At 54.5% G+C, this 17,749-nt stretch overlaps 1 protein-coding gene across 1 annotated transcript; it reads left to right on the forward strand.

The window, feature by feature from the left end:
• Window positions 1-3,822: 3,822 nt before the first annotated feature.
• On the forward strand, window positions 3,823-12,892 carry LOC116500144 (scavenger receptor cysteine-rich type 1 protein M130-like). Its single transcript, XM_032205057.1, is given in 13 exon segments — window positions 3,823-4,333; window positions 5,219-5,527; window positions 5,730-6,035; window positions 6,144-6,470; window positions 6,551-6,865; window positions 7,201-7,528; window positions 7,997-8,043; window positions 8,131-8,439; window positions 9,108-9,248; window positions 9,894-9,989; window positions 10,708-10,860; window positions 11,094-11,203; window positions 12,779-12,892. Coding segments are annotated over 13 exon segments (3,066 nt in total).
• The last annotated feature ends 4,857 nt before the right edge of the window (window positions 12,893-17,749 follow it).

Raw genomic sequence — 17,749 nt, forward strand, 5'->3', positions numbered from 1 at the left:
CACCGCTGGCTGTCCTATGATGTCCCACACCTGTTCCCATTTCCCTTCAGGATGCAAGCACCTATCTTGCTTTCCTACCTTACACTAAGCTTGGCATTTCCATAGATTCATTGATATCTCTACCCTCCCTAGTTTTTCTCTCACATGTTGTTTCCAACTATCAAGAAAAGCTCCACCATCTTTTAAACAACCCTTCATAAAGGCATGCTAAATTATCCTTCTTGTTTCCTGTCATTTGACTAAAGGGAAGGAACTTCACCTTGATCTTCTAGGCCACGTGTCTGCTGCTGGCCTTTCAACTCTTCAGACAGACACAACCAAGACACATGCTTGCTGCTCTCTTTTGCAGCCATGTACTCAGGCAGAAGAGACTTAACAATCCACAGCCAAGCCCAATTCTGCATGGGCCTTTCAGGTACTTGGGCAGAGGGCATAACGCAAACACCATGTCAGCCAGGTGCCTTCTGCAGGCCTGTGACAGACACTGGGAGGAGATGTGAGCCTAAAAGCCCATCTGCCAGCCAGGAGGCAAGGGTTGACCTGGCAGCTACTCCAGAAAGATGGGACCTCCCAGTGCCTTGCCCAGCCATACTCCTGCTGCTGGCCTCTCAGCTCCAGAGGCAGAAGTGAGCTCACAGTCTCCACCAAAGCCAATTGCTTCTTCCTGGATTCAGAGTTTCTTAAGCACAATAAACACCTTATAAGAACATACAAACATGGTACCTTCCTTGGCTCCCAACCTGCACCAGATAAAAGTAAAGTTGTTTTCATGCTACAAGACTATGCATCTCTTAATGGCCTTTCGGCTTCTCTGTCAGAGTTTAAGAAGCATTTGGACTGTGCGCCTAGTCACATGGTCTGAATTTTTGGGTTGACCTATGTGGTGCCAGGAATTGGACTCGATGATCCTTGTGGGTCCCTTCCAACTCAGGATATTCTATGATTCTATGATTCTAAAAGAGTGTTCTGCAACTTCCATTTGGTACTAGCGCAGGAATAACCTCAAAATAAATAATCATGCTATCTTCATGTCAGTGCATTATGAGTTCCTTCTGCCCAGCTAAAATGACAAATGCATACAGCAGCCATGTGCCTGAAGATGGCCTGTCAGGTCCTCATGCACAAGTGCCCTGACACCCACCTTCACAGCCATGGGCCTCCTGTTGCCTCCTGAGATCCTGAGGCACAGCTGACCTCAGCAGAGCATCCCCACCCATCTCCTCCTTGAGCCGTATGTCCTCATAACTTGAACCTCTCTCACTTCAGAATCTTTCCCTTTTGTTAGCCAAGCCCCTCTGTTCTCCCCAAAATCTCCAACCTTTATTCACCCAGCCTTCCCCTGACCTCCCCATATCTGTCACCCTGTTGGAGGCAGCTTCTGAAGGCCTTTAGGACCTCAGAGGCTTAGCCTCCCTGCAGTTGGCCAGCCAGCTGGTGGGACAGAAGTGACCTCACAGCCAGCATCCACAGAGCCACAAGGAGGTGTTGTGCTCAGGAGGCCTCTTCCCAGCCCACCCAGGAGCACTGGGTTCAGGGTGTGTAGGTCATGTCAACGATGGCCCCCCGTGGTCATGCGGCTCAGTACAAAGCAGACGTGCAGTCAGAGGGGTGTCAGGGGGATAGGAGCCTAGCCTTTGACTGTGAGGCTGAAGGAGCAGCCCCTGCCTGGCACAATCAGGGTGCAGGAGTCTGGGAGGCACCGCAGGGCCATGCCTGGGCATGGGGCCAGGAGGAAACCACCGTCTTCCTGCCCGGGCGCCATGTCACGTGGGCTGCGGTTTGTGCACCTGCAGTGGCAGGCAGCCTCCAGCTCACCAGAGGCCGTGGGGAATAACAGCCCCTGGGTGACACGCTGAGAGCCAGGGAGATGCCTGAGGCTCTGGGCTGCAGCTCTGCTGCCAGGGCAGGCCCTGGACCAGCTCTGGCTGCTGCCGGGACCCCACAGGAGGCTCCCTGGGGAGGGACGGGACAGCCAATGCTCCCGGCATGGGGCTCTGGCCCTGCCCAAGGGTCTTTCCCAGCTGCTGCTGCCAGCACAGCGGGGGCTGTAGCAGGGGCAGGGGCTGGTCCCTTCCCAGACTGATACAATCCTGCTGCAGGACCAGACCCATGTATACCATTGTGCAAAGATGGCCAGGATATTGCACCTTGGGCACTTGGATGCACCCAGCATAGGAGATGCTCCGTGCTTGTGATCCTCACAGTGTGCTGCAAGGGGTGTCAGAGCCATCTGCCCCCACACCCAGCCCTACCCCACGATGACCTCCCACCGCAGTGACGTGAGACCCGCAGCACAGCCGTCCCTCATATATGGTCATGAAGAGCGCTGGAGAAGTTCATTGGAGAGCTGGGTTGCGTCGGAGAGGAGATAGGTGTTGATAACGTCTAAAAAGGTGCCTGCTGCTTCGATTGGCTCCTCTTGCAGCTGGGACTGCATCTGCACAGATATAGTGCCCTCCCATCATCTCCATTGCCTCGTGGGTCCCCAGAAACTCCAGCAGCAGGGCCGTGCTGTCAGGGCAGGAGCCTCAGGATGGGGACAGAGGGATTCCTGTCCCCTCGGGTGCTGTGTCTGCTCGTCTGGGTGCAGCTGTGCAGAGGTAAGTGCCAGCTCCCTTGTCCCACAGCCTGGGACCAATGGGCAGCAGTGGAGTCATTGAGATCCCTTTGGGAGTGGTGTTGCTTTCCAGGCACTACTGAAATGAGAAGCAGAAGGTTCTTGGTATCTCAGCCATGTGCTTTAACCTGTACCTGTCTGAGTGGGAGAGGATAATCCATTTGCACAACTCCCGTGATTATTGCAGCCCATGTCTGGCTACAATTTTAGACACCTTGTCCTTGGGTACTCTTTTGGGGCCCCTTGTTCCCCAGTGTTGTGTCACTGGATCTGGAGGAGGCCCAGACAGTGACAGTGGAAGCTCAGTGATCTCCATTGCACAGCCAATGCCTGGGGTGTCCTGGAGGGGTTGTGTGCTGCTCCTTCCCCTGGGATCTGTGGATTCACAAGAGAGCAGGTTGTTCCCCATAGAGAGAAGGGGACTGAGGCATCTGCACACAGAGGTGACAGACAGGTTTCCTTCCTGGGGGCTCTGGACTAGCACACGGGCTAAGCTGACAGCAAGGATGAGGAAGGGCCATGGGGGAGATCTTTGTGGTAAGCTCAGTGTCCCCTGTGCACACAGGAGGTCCTGAGGCTGGTGGTGGGTTTCATAGAATTGTAGGGGTTGAAAGGGACCTCAAGACTCCCTGGTTTGGGAGGTGTCTGGGGCAGGTGATAGACAGAGGGAGGTGAGGGCCTAGGGAGATGGGACTGTTCAGGAGGTTCTGGGCTGGGGAGGAGCAGGAGCCCTGTGAAGGGCAGGGGGTGGTGTACGGGTGGGCAGGGGCAGGGGCCCACTGGGGTAGTGTTGAGGGATTTCTTGAAACAGCAAAAATCCCATGGCTTGCTGTAGCTGAGCAAACCAAGCTACCAGGGCAACTATGAGAAGTTCCCATGACAGTGTTCCCACATCGCCCAATTGAGGAATTCAGGAAAATATTGTTACCAGTAGCTGGCCTCAAGGACAAGGTCTATGTGACTGCTAATCACAAGGGGGTTGTTTTCTTGCAGGTGGGGTTGTTTTCTTGTAGCTGTTTGTCTGAGTGCTTTTGACCAATAATCTTGTGTGAAACACTGTCCACCCCTGTTAAGTTCTCTATAAAAGTTAGGCTATTCGGGCAATAAAATGGAGCATGATCTGACTCTACTGTGTGTCTGTCGTGCTTTCGACCGTGTTTCCTGCAACAGGGTAGGAGTAGGTGCCGAGGGCTGTGGGGCAGAAAATGTCCCAGGAGTCCTGGAGCTGTGTATCCTCATCCCAGCATAGCCCATGGGGAGAGGAGGGACACTCCACTACCCCTGGGACAACCCATGGGGACAAGACTCCCACCCTTGTTACTCTGCCTGGGCAGGGGGTACTCACAGACCCACAGTGTGGGGCTCGAAGCTCTCCTGACCCTTCCCTGTGTGTGTTTGAAGGGGCTGCAGAGGTGAGGCTGGCAGATGGCGGCAGGCGCTGTGCTGGGAGAGTGGAGGTGAAACTGCAGGACCAGTGGGGGACTGTGTGTAGTTACTCCTGGGACATGGCTGATGCTGCAGTGGTTTGTAGACAGCTGGGCTGTGGAGTTGCTCTTGAAGCTCCTCAGTATGGATACTTTGGGCCAGGGTCTGGCCCCATTTGGATGGATGTTGTTGACTGTAATGGCACCGAGTTTGCCCTGTCAGACTGCACACATGAAGGGCCAGAAGAAGTTTACTGCTTACCCAGTGAGAACGCTGGAGTGATGTGTTCAGGTAAGGGTTGACCCCCCTTCCCTTACCTCTGGGTCCAGGACAGTTGTAAGGGACCAGTCTGTGCCCTCAGGAAGCAACAGGTGGACACCAGAGCACGAGTCAACATTGCTAGTTCTGCTGTCAAGCAGGGACTGTGATTGCTGCTGTCCCCTATTAGTGGGAAAGCCCAGTGGAAGCCCACGTTGGGTGCCTGCAGACTGAATGGCCCCCAAGGTGGGTAAGCACAGCTTGGGCCTGTGCCTGGAGCTGGGAGATGAATCCCCTCACCCTGTACTGGAGTGGCTGCTAGTTCACAGCTTTCTTCTGCTCACCCAGGACCTGTCTGGCAGGGACCAAGACCAGGTCCCCACAGCAGAGCCACATGAGTGTGACTCACATGGCCATGGCCACCCACAGCTTCAAGGACGGCTGTGAGAGTGCTGGGGACCTTTGGAACATGACATAGCAAACATGAGTCCATCAGCTGAAGCCAGGACCCCCTCGGAACAAGTTTTTTTCTGTCAGATCCAAGGGGTTCCTCAGCCTGGCCTGAGCCCAGAGCAGACTGCAGCAGCCCCCAGGCCTGGGCCTTTTTTCCTGGGCCCATGTCCTCAAGGTGCTGCAGTACTGGGGCCAGGGTCAGGCAGCCCAGGGGCTCCAGGCAGCAGAAGTTTGTCTGAGTGGTGCCTATGGCTAGGGGCTGGGAGAGAGGGCAGCCCATGGGGGCTGGAGTGATTTCTGAGGAGCAGCAGAGGGGCCCTGACCTCTTTGTGCCATCAGCACAACCTGAGAGCTGCTGTGCTGGCCGTGGGGCTCTGCATGTGGCCACCTTAGGGATGAGGTGGGAGGTGGACACAGAAGTGCCAGAGGGATCTGGGAACTCACAGATCTCCTTGGTTGCTCCAGGATTTGTCCGGCTGGTCGGAGGAAACAGCCCCTGCTCAGGAAGTGTGGAGGTCTACGACAGGAACCAGTGGAAAGCTGTCTGTCACTCCCACTTTGGTGCCAAAGCTGCCGAGGTGGTGTGCAGGGAGCTGCAGTGTGGCACAGCCCTGTCTGTCCATGGGGCAGCTCACGTGGGAGAAGGGGCCGGTCCTGTCTGGGACAGAGAGCTGCAGTGTGTGGGGAATGAATCCATCCTCTCCTCCTGCCCCACGCAGGCCTCCAGACACCAGCCCTGCACCCATGGCATTGGCACTCATGTCACCTGCACATGTAAGGACTTGGGGTGAAACGGTGCCCACGAGGGCTGTGCTGGGGGCAGAAGAGGTGGGGTGAGGTGGTGGTCTGCAGCCCTAAAATGAGAGTGCTGCAGGAGGAGAAAGTCACGCTCTCCCTTCGGCTTCTCCTGCAGCTCCTGTGGGAACAAGAGCACAAATGTGGCCTCTCTCACCCTCCTTTGTCCTTGAGTACACAGGGTTCAGGCTGGTGAACGGCAGCACAGCGTGTGAGGGCAGGGTGGAGGTCGACGTGCTGGGGACATGGGGGACCCTCTGTGCCTCCCGCTGGGACCTCTCAGACGCCCATGTTCTCTGTCGGCACCTCGGCTGTGGCTTTGCTGAGTCCATTCCTGGAGGAGGGCATTTTGGGAGAGGAACCGGCCCCGTCTGGAGAGACTCGTTCCACTGTGACGGGACTGAAGCCCACCTGGGGCAGTGCCCGGTGACTGCCCTGGGGGCCTCGCCGTGCTCCCAGGAGAACGCTGCTGCTGTCATTTGCTCAGGTGAGTGCTGGGCAGTGCTGCAAAGTCCATTTGCCCCTGGTGTGTGACACGGCCACCCACAGCTGGGGACCCCACGGCAGCACCAGGCTGAATTTCTCCTCTCACCAGGCCCAGCTCGCCACATGTCTGTACGGTTGGTGGGTGGAGGGAGCCGGTGCGATGGGCGCGTGGAGGTCTTCCAGCACGGGACGTGGGGCAGAGTCCTGGATGAGCAGTGCGACATGCAGGAGGCCAGCGTGGTGTGCCGGCAGCTGCAGTGCGGAGAGGCAGAGGCAGCCTACACCCCCATGAGGGCCGAGCGAGGACGAGGCCCTGTGGGGCTGCGTGGGGTGCGGTGTGCAGGGCACGAGGCTAACCTGAGCCTCTGCAACACCTCCCTGCCTGAAAGCCACCCGGCAGCAGGGATTATGGAGGATGTGGGGTCCGTGTGCCGGGGTGAGTGGTGCTGCACGTCCCCCGGGTGTGGGGCTGGGAGGGCAGCCAGTCCCTGACGGCCGGGGTTCTCCCCACTGCAGGGAGCCGGCGGGTCCGGCTGGTGGACGGGGCCGGGCGCTGTGCCGGGAGAGTGGAGATCTACTACCAGGGGCGCTGGGGCACCGTCTGCGACGACGCCTGGGACCTGGCCGACGCCACCGTCGTTTGCCGCCAGCTGGGCTGTGGAGGGGCCCTGGAGGCAGCCGGCTCTGCTCGGTTTGGGGAGGGCTCCAGGCAGATCTGGCTGGATGGCGTCAACTGCTCCGTGGCCGAAGCTGCTCTCTGGGACTGCCCTGCCGAGGCCTGGGGGCAGCACGACTGCAGGCACAAAGAGGACGCAGGAGTCATCTGCTCAGGTCTGTGCTGGATGCGGGGCTGGGAGCAGGGATGGGGAGGCCAGGGTGAGGGTAGAGCTGGGCATGGCCGAAGCTGTCCCTGGCTGCATTGGAGGCCCTGCCACCTGAGCTCATTCTGGGGACACCTGCACCCAGACCCTGGGGTTCCAGGGAGCACATCCACCCTGATGGTGAGCAGGGAGGGCAGGGTGCACCTCAGAGACCTCTCTGTTCCCAGGTGCAACAGGGATTTGCTGGCTGTGCCTCCACCTACCTGAGGGCCCAGGGTGCAGACAAGCCTCTGTTCCTCCAGCCCCGGACCAGCCTGTTCCTCCTGGGGCCATTTCTCCTTCCAGAGTTCATGGCCCTGAGGCTGCAGAACAGCGACGGCTGCTCCGGGCGCCTGCAGGTTTTCTACAACGGGACGTGGGGCAGCGTTTGCTCCAACTCGATGACTGCTGAGACAGCGTCACTGGTGTGCAAGCAACTCAGCTGCGGGGACAGAGGGTACCTGAAAACAACCTCAAGGTATGCCAAGCTGTCTAGAACCTCGTGGCTGGATCATGTGGAGTGTGGGAAGAGCAACAGCTCCTTCTGGCAGTGTCCCTCTGCTCCCTGGCATCCGCAGTCGTGTGATGACCGCCGAGAAGAGGCCCACATAACCTGCAATGGTAAATCTGATCCATCAAGGCAGATGAGCTCCCCACTGGGTGTGCTCAAATGCAGAGAAGGAACCAGGAGGGGCTTTGACTTCCTGCATTAGACCCTGTTGCTGCTGGTGGCACAAAGGTGACTTCAGCTCTCAGAGCCACCCATGTCCACCAGCAGCAGTCAACAGCCGGGCTGCCAGCAGCTCCCTGGGGTATGTAGAGGCAACTCCAGGCAAGGGCTCAGAGGAGACCATGCAGGGCTTTCAGGAGTCCCCCCTCCTGGGACAGCCTCCTGCTGCTCTGTGAATCAGAGACCTTGTGGGGCCAAGCACTTGGGTCCCCCCTGCAGTGCCGTGTGTGTCCCCTGAATGAACAGGGTTCTGCTGCTGCCCTGACCCAGGCAGCATGGGGACGTGTGAGCAGAGGTCAGCTCTGCTCTCTTCTGCACAACCCCTAGAGCAGCCCTTTTCAGCCCAACTTCTCTTTCCTTTGGGACATGGACAGAAAGGCCGCAGGTGGGTGCATGCCCCAACTCCACCAGCTGCACAGGTAGGGAGCTGCCCCTGCACGTGCCCCCCTCACCTGGCAGGGCTCTCCCAGCTGTCCTGGTGCCATGGGACATTGCTGCCTCCCCAGACAGGGAGAAGATCCGTGCTGTGGGAGGCAAGGACGGCTGATCGGGCAGAGTGGAGATCTGGCACCGTGGCACCTGGGGGACGCTGTGTGACAATGCCTGGGACATGCGGGATGCCGAGGTGGCGTGCAGGCAGCTGGGCTGTGGCCCCGCGGTCTATGCCCTGGGCCAGGCTGCTGCTGGAGAGGGGACGGGCCCCATGTGGCTGATGGAGTGCAGGGGGACGGAGCTGTCTCTGCAGGACTGCTGGGCCCAGCCAGGGGGCAGCGGTGCCTGCCAGCATAAGGCAGATGTGGCTGTGCATTGCTCAGGTGAGCAGTGGGGCTGGGAGACATGGCTGGGGGCTTGGCAAGGAGCTGGCTTGGGTGTCTGCCCTGCTGGATCCTGGCATGGCCCCGCTGCTGGCCTGAGCAAGGGTGTTCCTGCAGGGTGGGGGGCTGGTGTTGGGTGGGGAGCAGCCTCTGTGGGGCTGGATGTGCCAGCACATCCCCTGGGCTGCCTGCACTGTCCTGTGAGCAGCCCAGAGCAGTGGTGCTGGGCCCTGTCCCTGCCACCCTGCCCAGCCCTAAAGGATGGAACATTCACATGGCTAATTTTGGGGTCATTTGCCAGAGAGGCTGCCTGGTGCCACAGCCCCAGCCTCTCAGCCCAGCTCTCCTTCTGCTCCCCTGCAGCTGCACCCAAGACAGCAACATCCCCCCCACAAGCAGGTAAGCTGTTCTTCCCCAGGGGCTGGGTCTGTCCATATCCACGCTGTGACCCACAGACAGAGGAAGGGACTCCTTGCGGGGCTGTGAGACTCCCAGGAAATCGAGGGAGCTGGTGGAAGTCTGTGATGTACCCAGCAGTGTGGGAGCTGCTGCATCACCCAGCCCTGTCCCCCCAAGACCCTGCTGCCTTGTGTGGTCAGGAATGCTGTGTCCCACCCCCAACCTCTCCCATGCCTGATGCTGCCCCTGCCATGTTTCTGCCCATGCAGATCCCCCACGGGACCGTCCGTCCACCAGCAGTGAGAGACTCTCAATGCCTGTTGTCATCTGCATCATCCTGGGGGCCCTCCTCTGCCTGCTCCTGGCCCTCCTGGCTGGGCAGGTGCAAAGCGCCAGGGCTCGGCGCAGAGGTGGGTCCTTCCCCAGTGGTGCTGGGGGGAGATGCCTCCTGGCAGGGCTGGGGGTGTTGGTGAGGGTCACATGCAGAGCTGTGTGCTGCCTCCTGCCCCATGTGCTGCCCCACTGCCTGACAGACCATGGGGCACCAGCATCAAGAGGCGGAGAGAGCCCAGATCCCAAGGACGTGAGTCCTGGGTGAAGGAGAGAAATGTGAGATCTGGGCTGGGGGATATGGGGAAGATGCACTGCTGGCATGGGGAAGATGCACAGCAGCATGGGGCAGCAGGATCCATCACTGTGGTGTCAGCCACCCACACAGGACACGGGCTGTGCTATTGATGTGTGGGGCAGAGATGGAGCAGCTCCATGTGAATGGGAAATGTGGGAATTGGTTCAGGGTCTGCACTGGGACGTGACCCAGGGAGCAAAAGGGGCACAAGGGCTGTTTCCAAAGGGATGGTGCAAGGCTGACACTGCCCCAGACCACCCATGGGGATTCTGCCCTCCCTGGGGATGTGGCCGCAGTGCCAACACAACACAGTGGGGCTGTGCTGTGGGGACAGCCCTGTGCTGGCCCAGGGAATGAGGCAGGGGAAGCCCCGTGGGGTCCTGTCCCTCTCTGCCCATTCCCAGACCAGCCCTGCCTCTGTCCCCAGGCTCTGGGAGAGCTGGAGAGCCCCTCCCTGAGGCCGTCTACGAGGAGATCGCTTACAGCCTGGCATGGGAGAAGCAGCTGAGGTTCAGTCTCTCAGGTGGGTGCGGGTCCCTGTGAGGGCACATCTGCAGGGCCCCTTCTCACTGCCTCAGACCACGACTGTCCCCTGCAGCTCCTGCCCATGGTCCCTGAAATGTTTGGGCCACGGGGTCTGTGGGAGAGCATCCAGGTGCTGGCCCCCACAGAGGAGCTTCCTCCCCACCAGCTCTGCCCATCCCAGAGGGGACAGCCCCTCTCTGACTAGCCCTGCACCACTGGGACAGCCAAGGTCTGAGCAAAGGGTCTGTCCCAGGGAGCTCTGGGAGCCCCTCTGAGAAGGGGCTGGTCCCAGGGAAAAATAGGTTCTCCTCCCCACGCAGCCCTAGCTCTGTGGGTGCCAATCCCCAGCAGTGCTGACCATTATCCGGGGAAGCAGGGTTCACCGCATACCACTCACTGCAGCTCTCTGCAGGCTCATTTTCAGAAGGGTCCCTGACCCAGCTGCAGCTCCACCCCGGTCAACATGAGAAAGATGAGGGTCTGGGGTCAGCCCCAGGAACTGGAGGGGGAGGAGGAGGAAGCACTCCATCTCTCCTCCCTGCAGACAGACAGACAGCAGTGTCACCAAGTGATACATTCATCAGAGTTGCAAGGATGAAGGCCCTGCTGTGACCCTGACACCAGCAGCATGTCAGCCCTGTGTCCCCACACACCCTCCCATCCTCTGCTTTGCAGGACATCTCTTCTCACTGCCACCACCTCTCCTCTCCTTTCAGATGTCCCTGTCCTGACCGAAAGCGACCCAGCAGATGGCTATGACAATGCCAGGGAGTTTTCCGAACTTGGGGAGGATCCTGTCTGTGGGCAGGGGGACTGGGAAGTTCCTGGGGCACCAGTGGAAGGAGATGGGCCCGGGGATGCAGCCGCAGGTGAGAGGGCAATGCAGAGCAAGTGCTTCCTAGGTGCCAATTCCAGGGCCAGATGAGTCCATGGCATAATGAGAGCCTGACCTCTCAACATGGAGAACCTGCCCTGGGAGGTTTCCTGGGAGCTGGGAGAATGGGCCGAATGTCTCAGGGCTGGCGAGGAGGAGGAAGGTGATGTATAGCCCTGAGGGGCACCCCACATGCTCAACCACAACAGTCTGCCTTGATGCTTACAGGGGGAAGCCTGCACTCCTGGAGAAGTGCTGGGGACCCTGGAGCTGAGGGATATATCTCATCCCCTTACCTGGGGACCATGGGCTATGACGATGCTGAAGAGGTGTCTCTGGCATGTTTTCATGAGGACATCCAGGATGTGTCACCGGAGCCCAGTGCACAAGTGTCCCAGAGCCCCAGACCAGCAAAGCCCAGCCCTGCCGAGCAGCTGGGCGCAGCTGGGAGGGAGGAGAGCTCAGTGCCACTGGGAGAGCCATGAGTGCCAGGGAACGGTCTTCCTTTTCCAGCAGTCAGCAGACACACATGGGTATTCCCTCTCTTGGTATTCCCCTCTTTTTATGCTGTGAGTCAGTATTTCTTCATATTAAAACCCTCTGGGGGCTTTCCCTAGAACCCTTGCTTCCCTGCCCAGGTGTTGGGGTGTCTCCCTGAGGCTGATGGAGATGCACTGGTGGGGAAGGGGCACATCTTGGGGCCAGCAGGATCAGGGTCTGGCTATGGGGTTGCCAGAACCCCTTGTCCTTGGACACTATTCGTTCTGACAGACATTTCCATCCTGCCAGCCACAGGCAGTTTCCAACCAAAGTGGCTCTGTGTGAAACCCCATAATGGGGGCACCTTCTGCTGCCTTGGGCCCCCATTGAGCCCCATTGAGCCCAAGGATGCCCGCTCAGCACCCATGGGCACAGAAACCTCTCCTGCAGGAGCTGAGTGGGGAGAAGGCTTGGACCTTTGGGCAGGACATGGTGTTCAAACTGCTCTTCCTGCTTCTGCTATTGGGTTCCCACCACCCTCCAGCTTTTCCCCAGCAGCCTCCTCTGCTGCAGCCTGGGAGTTGCTTTTGATAGTGGAGTGGTAGGCTGCAGGGAGTGCTGGATGGTCTGGAACATCTATTTGATCTGTTTCGGTGAGCTGTCCTGGCTATGTCAGGGACACCTTCCTCTAAATCAGGCTGCTCAAAGCCCCGTCCCACCTGGCTTTGAACACTTCCAGCGATGGGGCACTACCCCATAACTTCTCTGGACAACCTGTTCCAGTGACTCACCACCCTCAGAGTAATGAATTTCTTTTGAATACCTAACCTAAATCTATCCTTTTTCAGTTTAAAGCCATTACTCTTTGTTCTGTCACAATATTCCCTGATAAATTTCTCTCCAGCTTTCCTGTAGGCCCCTTTTAGCTACTGGAAGGTTGCTGTAAGATCTGCCAGAGCCTTCTCTTCTCAATTTTCCAATTCTCCCCAGCCTCTTTTCATATGATGGGTGCCCCTCTGACAATTTTTGTGGCCCTCCTCTGGATTTGCTCCAACAGGTCCATGTTCTTCTTCTGAAGCCCCAGAGCTGAACGCAGTACATTAAGTGGGGTCTCAAATGAGCAGAAGAAAGAGTGAGAATCACTTCCTCTGATCCATTGTTTGTAGTTCTCTTGATGCAGCCTGGAATTTTGCATTCAGGGCTGCAAGTGCATATTGCCATCTCATGTTGACTTTTTTCAACTACCAACACCCCCAGAACCCTCTCCACACAGCTGCTCTCAGTGCATTCTCCATCCAGGTTGTATTTATGCGCAGCATTGTTACAGCCCATGTGTGGGACTATGCACTCGGTCTTGTTGAACTTCATGAGGTTCTCACAGGCCCAGCTCTCCAGCCTGTCAGTGCCCCTCTGGAGACATCCCTTCCCTCCAGTGTGTCAACCTCACCACACATCTTGGTGTCATTGGCAAACTTGCTGAGGCTACATTTGATCCTACTGTCAATGTCACCAACAAAGATGTTAAACAGTTTGGGTCCCAATACTAGCCCCTGAAGAACACCGCTCTCTACTGATCTCCACTTGGACACTGAGCCATTGACCACAACTCTTTGAGTGCAACCTTCCAGACAATTCCTCATATCCACAGAGTGGTCCATCTGTCAGATCCTTGTCTCTCCAATTTAGAGACAAGGATGTCACGTGGGATGTGTCAAATGCTTTGCATAATTCCAAGATATGAAGTACATTGCTCTTCCTTTATACACAAACACTGTAATCCCACTCCAGAAGGCCACCAGATATGTCAGGAACTATCTGTCCTTAATGAAGCCATGTTGGCTGTTGCTATTCACCTCTTTGTTTTTCATGCACCTTAGCAGAGTTTCCAGGAGGATCTGTTCCATGATCTGGCTAGGCACTGAGGTGGGACTGGCTGGCCTGTGGTTCCCTGGGCATGCATTTTTTTCCCTTTTTAAAAGTGGGGATTATGTTTTACCTTTTCCAGTCAGTAGCAACTTCACCAGCCATTTATGACTTATCAACTATGACGAATAATGGCTTTGCAAATTAATCTGCCAGTTTCCACAGGACTCTGGGATTCATCTCACCTGATTCTATGGATTTGTGCCCCTTCAGATTCCTTAGATGCTCTTGAACCTGATCTACAGTTGGTGGTTCATCATTCTAATGAGGCATGCGGATGCATGCTTCAATGTCTCTGTATTCCTCCCAGGTTACTTGCCCTTGCTTCCACTCTCTGTAGGCTCCTTTTGGCTTCCTTTTTGTGTTTGAGTTTGAGCAGCATCTCCTTGTTCAGCCATGCAGGCTTTCTGGCCTTTTCACCTGACTTCCTCTTTTCTTGGATGCATCGCTCCTGAGCTTGGAGGAGGTGATCAGACTTGGTGGAGGGGACTTCACTAGATGATTTTTCAAGGTCCCTTCCAATCCCTAACATTGTGTGAGTCTCTGATTCTATGAACTTTGAAGAATAGCCAGCTTTCCTGGCACTAGATAGTTCAGAGTAAATGAACTCCATCCAAATGAACTCCAAACGAACTGATCTCCTGGTTGATCTCAACCAGGCCCAGTATACTGGACAAAACCTTTGTAGTTGGAAAGGATGGTTGAAATAGACAGCCTGATCCTTCAGGGATGATGGGTCTGGAGCAAGGCAGTGGGTGTCCCTGTCTCAGTCCAAGAACACGTAAGGCAAGGAGAGAAGACTTGAGATGCACCCAGAGGAGCACAGCTGGAGATGGGGAGTAAAAAGCCTCAGCTCTTCTGAGACAGCGGGGTCTTGTTGGAGTCTGAAGGGAGCAGAGAAATTCACACGTCCTTCCAAACAGGATTCCTCTTTCCAGCATGGGAGGTGCACAGGGGGTCTCTTCTGTTAGCCAAGGGCAGCAAGTGTCCATGACTCCTCCCAGCACTGTTCGACTTCTATTGCAGGAGAAGCATTTCTCTGCCTCTGCCCTAGCTGGAAAGGCAGGACAGAGAGGCACAGTGGACTTTTTTTTTTTTTCTTGCTGCTGCTGATAAGGACAAGAGATATGCATCCCGATCTATCTTGGGAGCCTCACACTGAAATGCAGATGAATGGGGTCCATGTCACACTGAAATGTAGGTCCATATCCAAACTTGATAGGTGAACTTCTCAATTTGGTGTTGACATTCAAGGCAGAGGCTGCTTTTTAGTCAGTAGCTAGTAAGGAAGTGAACATCAGCTGTCACAGTCCATGTCTTTTCTACCTCCTGCTGCCATTTCCTGAAGGCGGCAGTCACCCTGAAGGCCTATGCCATGCTTTTCTGATCCATGAAAAGGCTTCAGATAACCAAAGACATCATAAATGGACACAGAAAATAATGTCCAGGCTATACCATCTATTTTTATTCACAGACTCTCATCTGCATGGTATCTCTCCTCCAGAGCTGGACCCCCACCATGGGTTGCATCAGCTCAATACTTTGCAAACTTGTTTGTACATGTTACACCTGGACCATTTACCAAGGTGGGGTTGGAGAGAAGTTCCTTTTTTCTTCATGCCTCCGACCTGAATGTATCCTCTGGAGAAAATCTCAGCTGGTGAGCTACAGGCCTAAGCAAATTTTTATCTCTCCAGAAACCTTCAGAGAAATATCCCCATTGGTGTTCATCCAGCAAAGATCTGCATGGGTTGTGTTTGTTGAAACTTGAGAAGCAGACAGTCCTAAACTTGTGATCTCTGGTGGGCTAAAGCAGCCCTGTGTTTGAATTGTCCTCTATGTTGAGAAAGAATGCTGCCAGCTGCCACTGAGCAACCCAGGTTCTTTGCAAGGAAGCATATATGTATTTATACATAAAAAGGATCTACTAGATTATGTTCTATTCGTTGATATTCCTCATCAGACAAGGGAAGAGCTACCAATGTCATCTACGTGGACTTCTGTAAGGCTTTGGTATGGTCTGCAACATTTCACTCACTAAACTAGAGGAATATGGGTTTGCTGGAATGACTGGTAGGTGGAGAAAATAATTGCCTAGATGGTCATGTCCAAAGAGTTATATCCAAACAGGAATAAACAAACAGGAAATGTGTAAGGAGTGATATTCCTCAGAAGTCTGTGCTGGGACCTATACTGTTAATATCTTCATTAACAAAATGGAGAGTGATATTGAGTACACCCTAAGGTAGTTTGCTGGTAAACTTGGTATGCTAGTGGGAGGAGATGTCATCCAAAAAGGCCTGGGCAGACTTGAGAGGTATAACAAAGTCAAACTTCTTGAGGTTCAACAAGGAGAAGTGTAAGGTGCTGCACCCAGATCAGTGAAAATCTAAATATCAATATAGATTTGGGGATGAATGGATTGAAAGCAGCCTTACAGAGAACAGCTTGGGATTACTGGTGTTTGAAGAATTGGATTTGAGCTGGCAGGGTGCACTTGCAGCTGAGAAAGCCAATAATATCCTGGGCTTCATGGAAAAAAGAGAGAACAGCAGGTCAAGGGAGGTGATTGCCCCCTCTACTCTACTCTTCTGGGATCCCACCTACAGTACTGCATCCAGTTTTGGGGCACCCAGTGCAAGAGAGATATAGACCTATTCGAGTGGCTACAGTGGAGGGCAGCGATCAGAGCTCTGCTACAAAGAAAGGCTGAAAGTGGTGGGGTTGATCAACCTGGAGAAGAGAAGGTCCAGAGAGACCTTATTGCTACCTTTCAATACTTCAAGGGGGCTTAAAAGAATGAGATTTTATTTTATTTTATTTTATTTTATTTTATTTTATTTTATTTTATTTTATTTTATTTTATTTTATTTTATTTTATTTTATTTTTAATCAGGGCCTGTAGTGACAGGAAAAGGGGTCATGCTTTTGAACTGATAAGGTGTAGATTTAGACTGGACATGAAAAAGAAAGATTTTAGGATGAGAGTACTGTGACACTGGAAGAGGTTCCCAGAGAAGTTGTGAATGCCCAATTGTTGGAAGTGTTAGAAGTCAGGTTGGAAAGACCTTTCATCAACCTGATGTAGTGAGAGATGTCCCTGCACATGGCAGAGGGATTGGATGAGATGATCCTAGAGCCCTGTTCCAGACCAAATAATTTATAGATTGTATCAATATTTGATTGCAAGATTATCTGACTATCATGCTATGATCAAGTTGCTGTTTTAAGCTTCAGGGAGTTCAAAGATTCATGTTGCTTTATGTATTCCAATACTGTCTTTATGGAGCTTTTTAACTGAGTTTTTAGATAAACTTTCATGTCTACTGAGTGAAAAAAGTGATGTAAGACTCTCCCTTGTGGACTGTGAGCTTTGGATAAAGCCTGGACCTAACATACACTTAAGGAACAAGCTTTATTGATTATTGAGCTTTATCATACTTTAGTTTCGTTTGTTTGCAAGTAAGAATTATCCTTCTCTACCTGTGTGCAGCCTGTTCTCTAAGGAAAGCAGGAGGGAGTTGGGACAAAGGAACTACAGGGTGCAACTGCAGACTTCAGTGGAGAAGTCTGATGTCAGGAGAAGTGACGCAAGTCCTAAGGGGCCAATGATAGAAATGGTGTGAACCTGGGAGGTGAGGAGCAAAGATGTCCATAGAGGGTCAGGCTTCTCCTACCTGTCCAGACCTCCTTAAGAGAATCTCATGGCTTTCTGTGTCCTAATAAGCCCCAAGGTGCCAAGTTCATCAACTTAATCTCCTGAGAGAAGACTGATGAAATCTCTCAGAAAGACAAAGTTAGAAGCCAAACCCTAAAGACTTCAGTGCTTCAAAGCACTGATTGGTCCCACTGACGTCCATTACTGTCCAAGCCCCAAGGACTCCTTAGAACAGGTAATTGGAGGCTATGATTGCAGGTAAGCCAAGGTAAAGGTGGCTCTGAGGTTGAGAAAATCCTGTGTTTGTTTCATCAAGCAGAAAATACAAGCCCTGCTGCCAGCTCTGGACAGATAGTTCCTGTCCCTCATGTGGGGCTCCAGGCTCTTCTACAGGCAGTGGGATGTGGGGTATTCAGTGCCAAGTGAAAGACAGTGGTGTGACATCTCCTGGTCTCCCTTGGGAGGTGTACCCCTCTCCTCTTCAGAACCTTCCCTTTCTGATAGCCAGACCCCTCTAATCTCCACCAAATCTCCCACCTCTATTCACCTAGCTTTCCACTGTCCTCCCGAAATGTGTCAGCCTGTCTGGGGTAGCTTTCTGATGGCCTTTATGACCTAAGAGGCTCTGCTTCCATGCTGTTGGCCAGCCAGGGGCTGAGATAGAAGTGACCTAACAGCCAGCATCCACAGGGCTACAAGGAGCTGTTGTGCTCATGAGGCCTCTTCCCAGCCCAGTGAGGGGGCTGTGCTGTGCAGAGCCATGGGGGCACTCAGCAGGTCCGTGCTAGTCAGGCTTGGAAGGCAGAACCAGCTGGTGGGGGGC

Source organism: Aythya fuligula, chromosome 31, assembly GCF_009819795.1.
Source record: "Aythya fuligula isolate bAytFul2 chromosome 31, bAytFul2.pri, whole genome shotgun sequence".
Classification (NCBI taxonomy): domain Eukaryota; kingdom Metazoa; phylum Chordata; class Aves; order Anseriformes; family Anatidae; genus Aythya; species Aythya fuligula.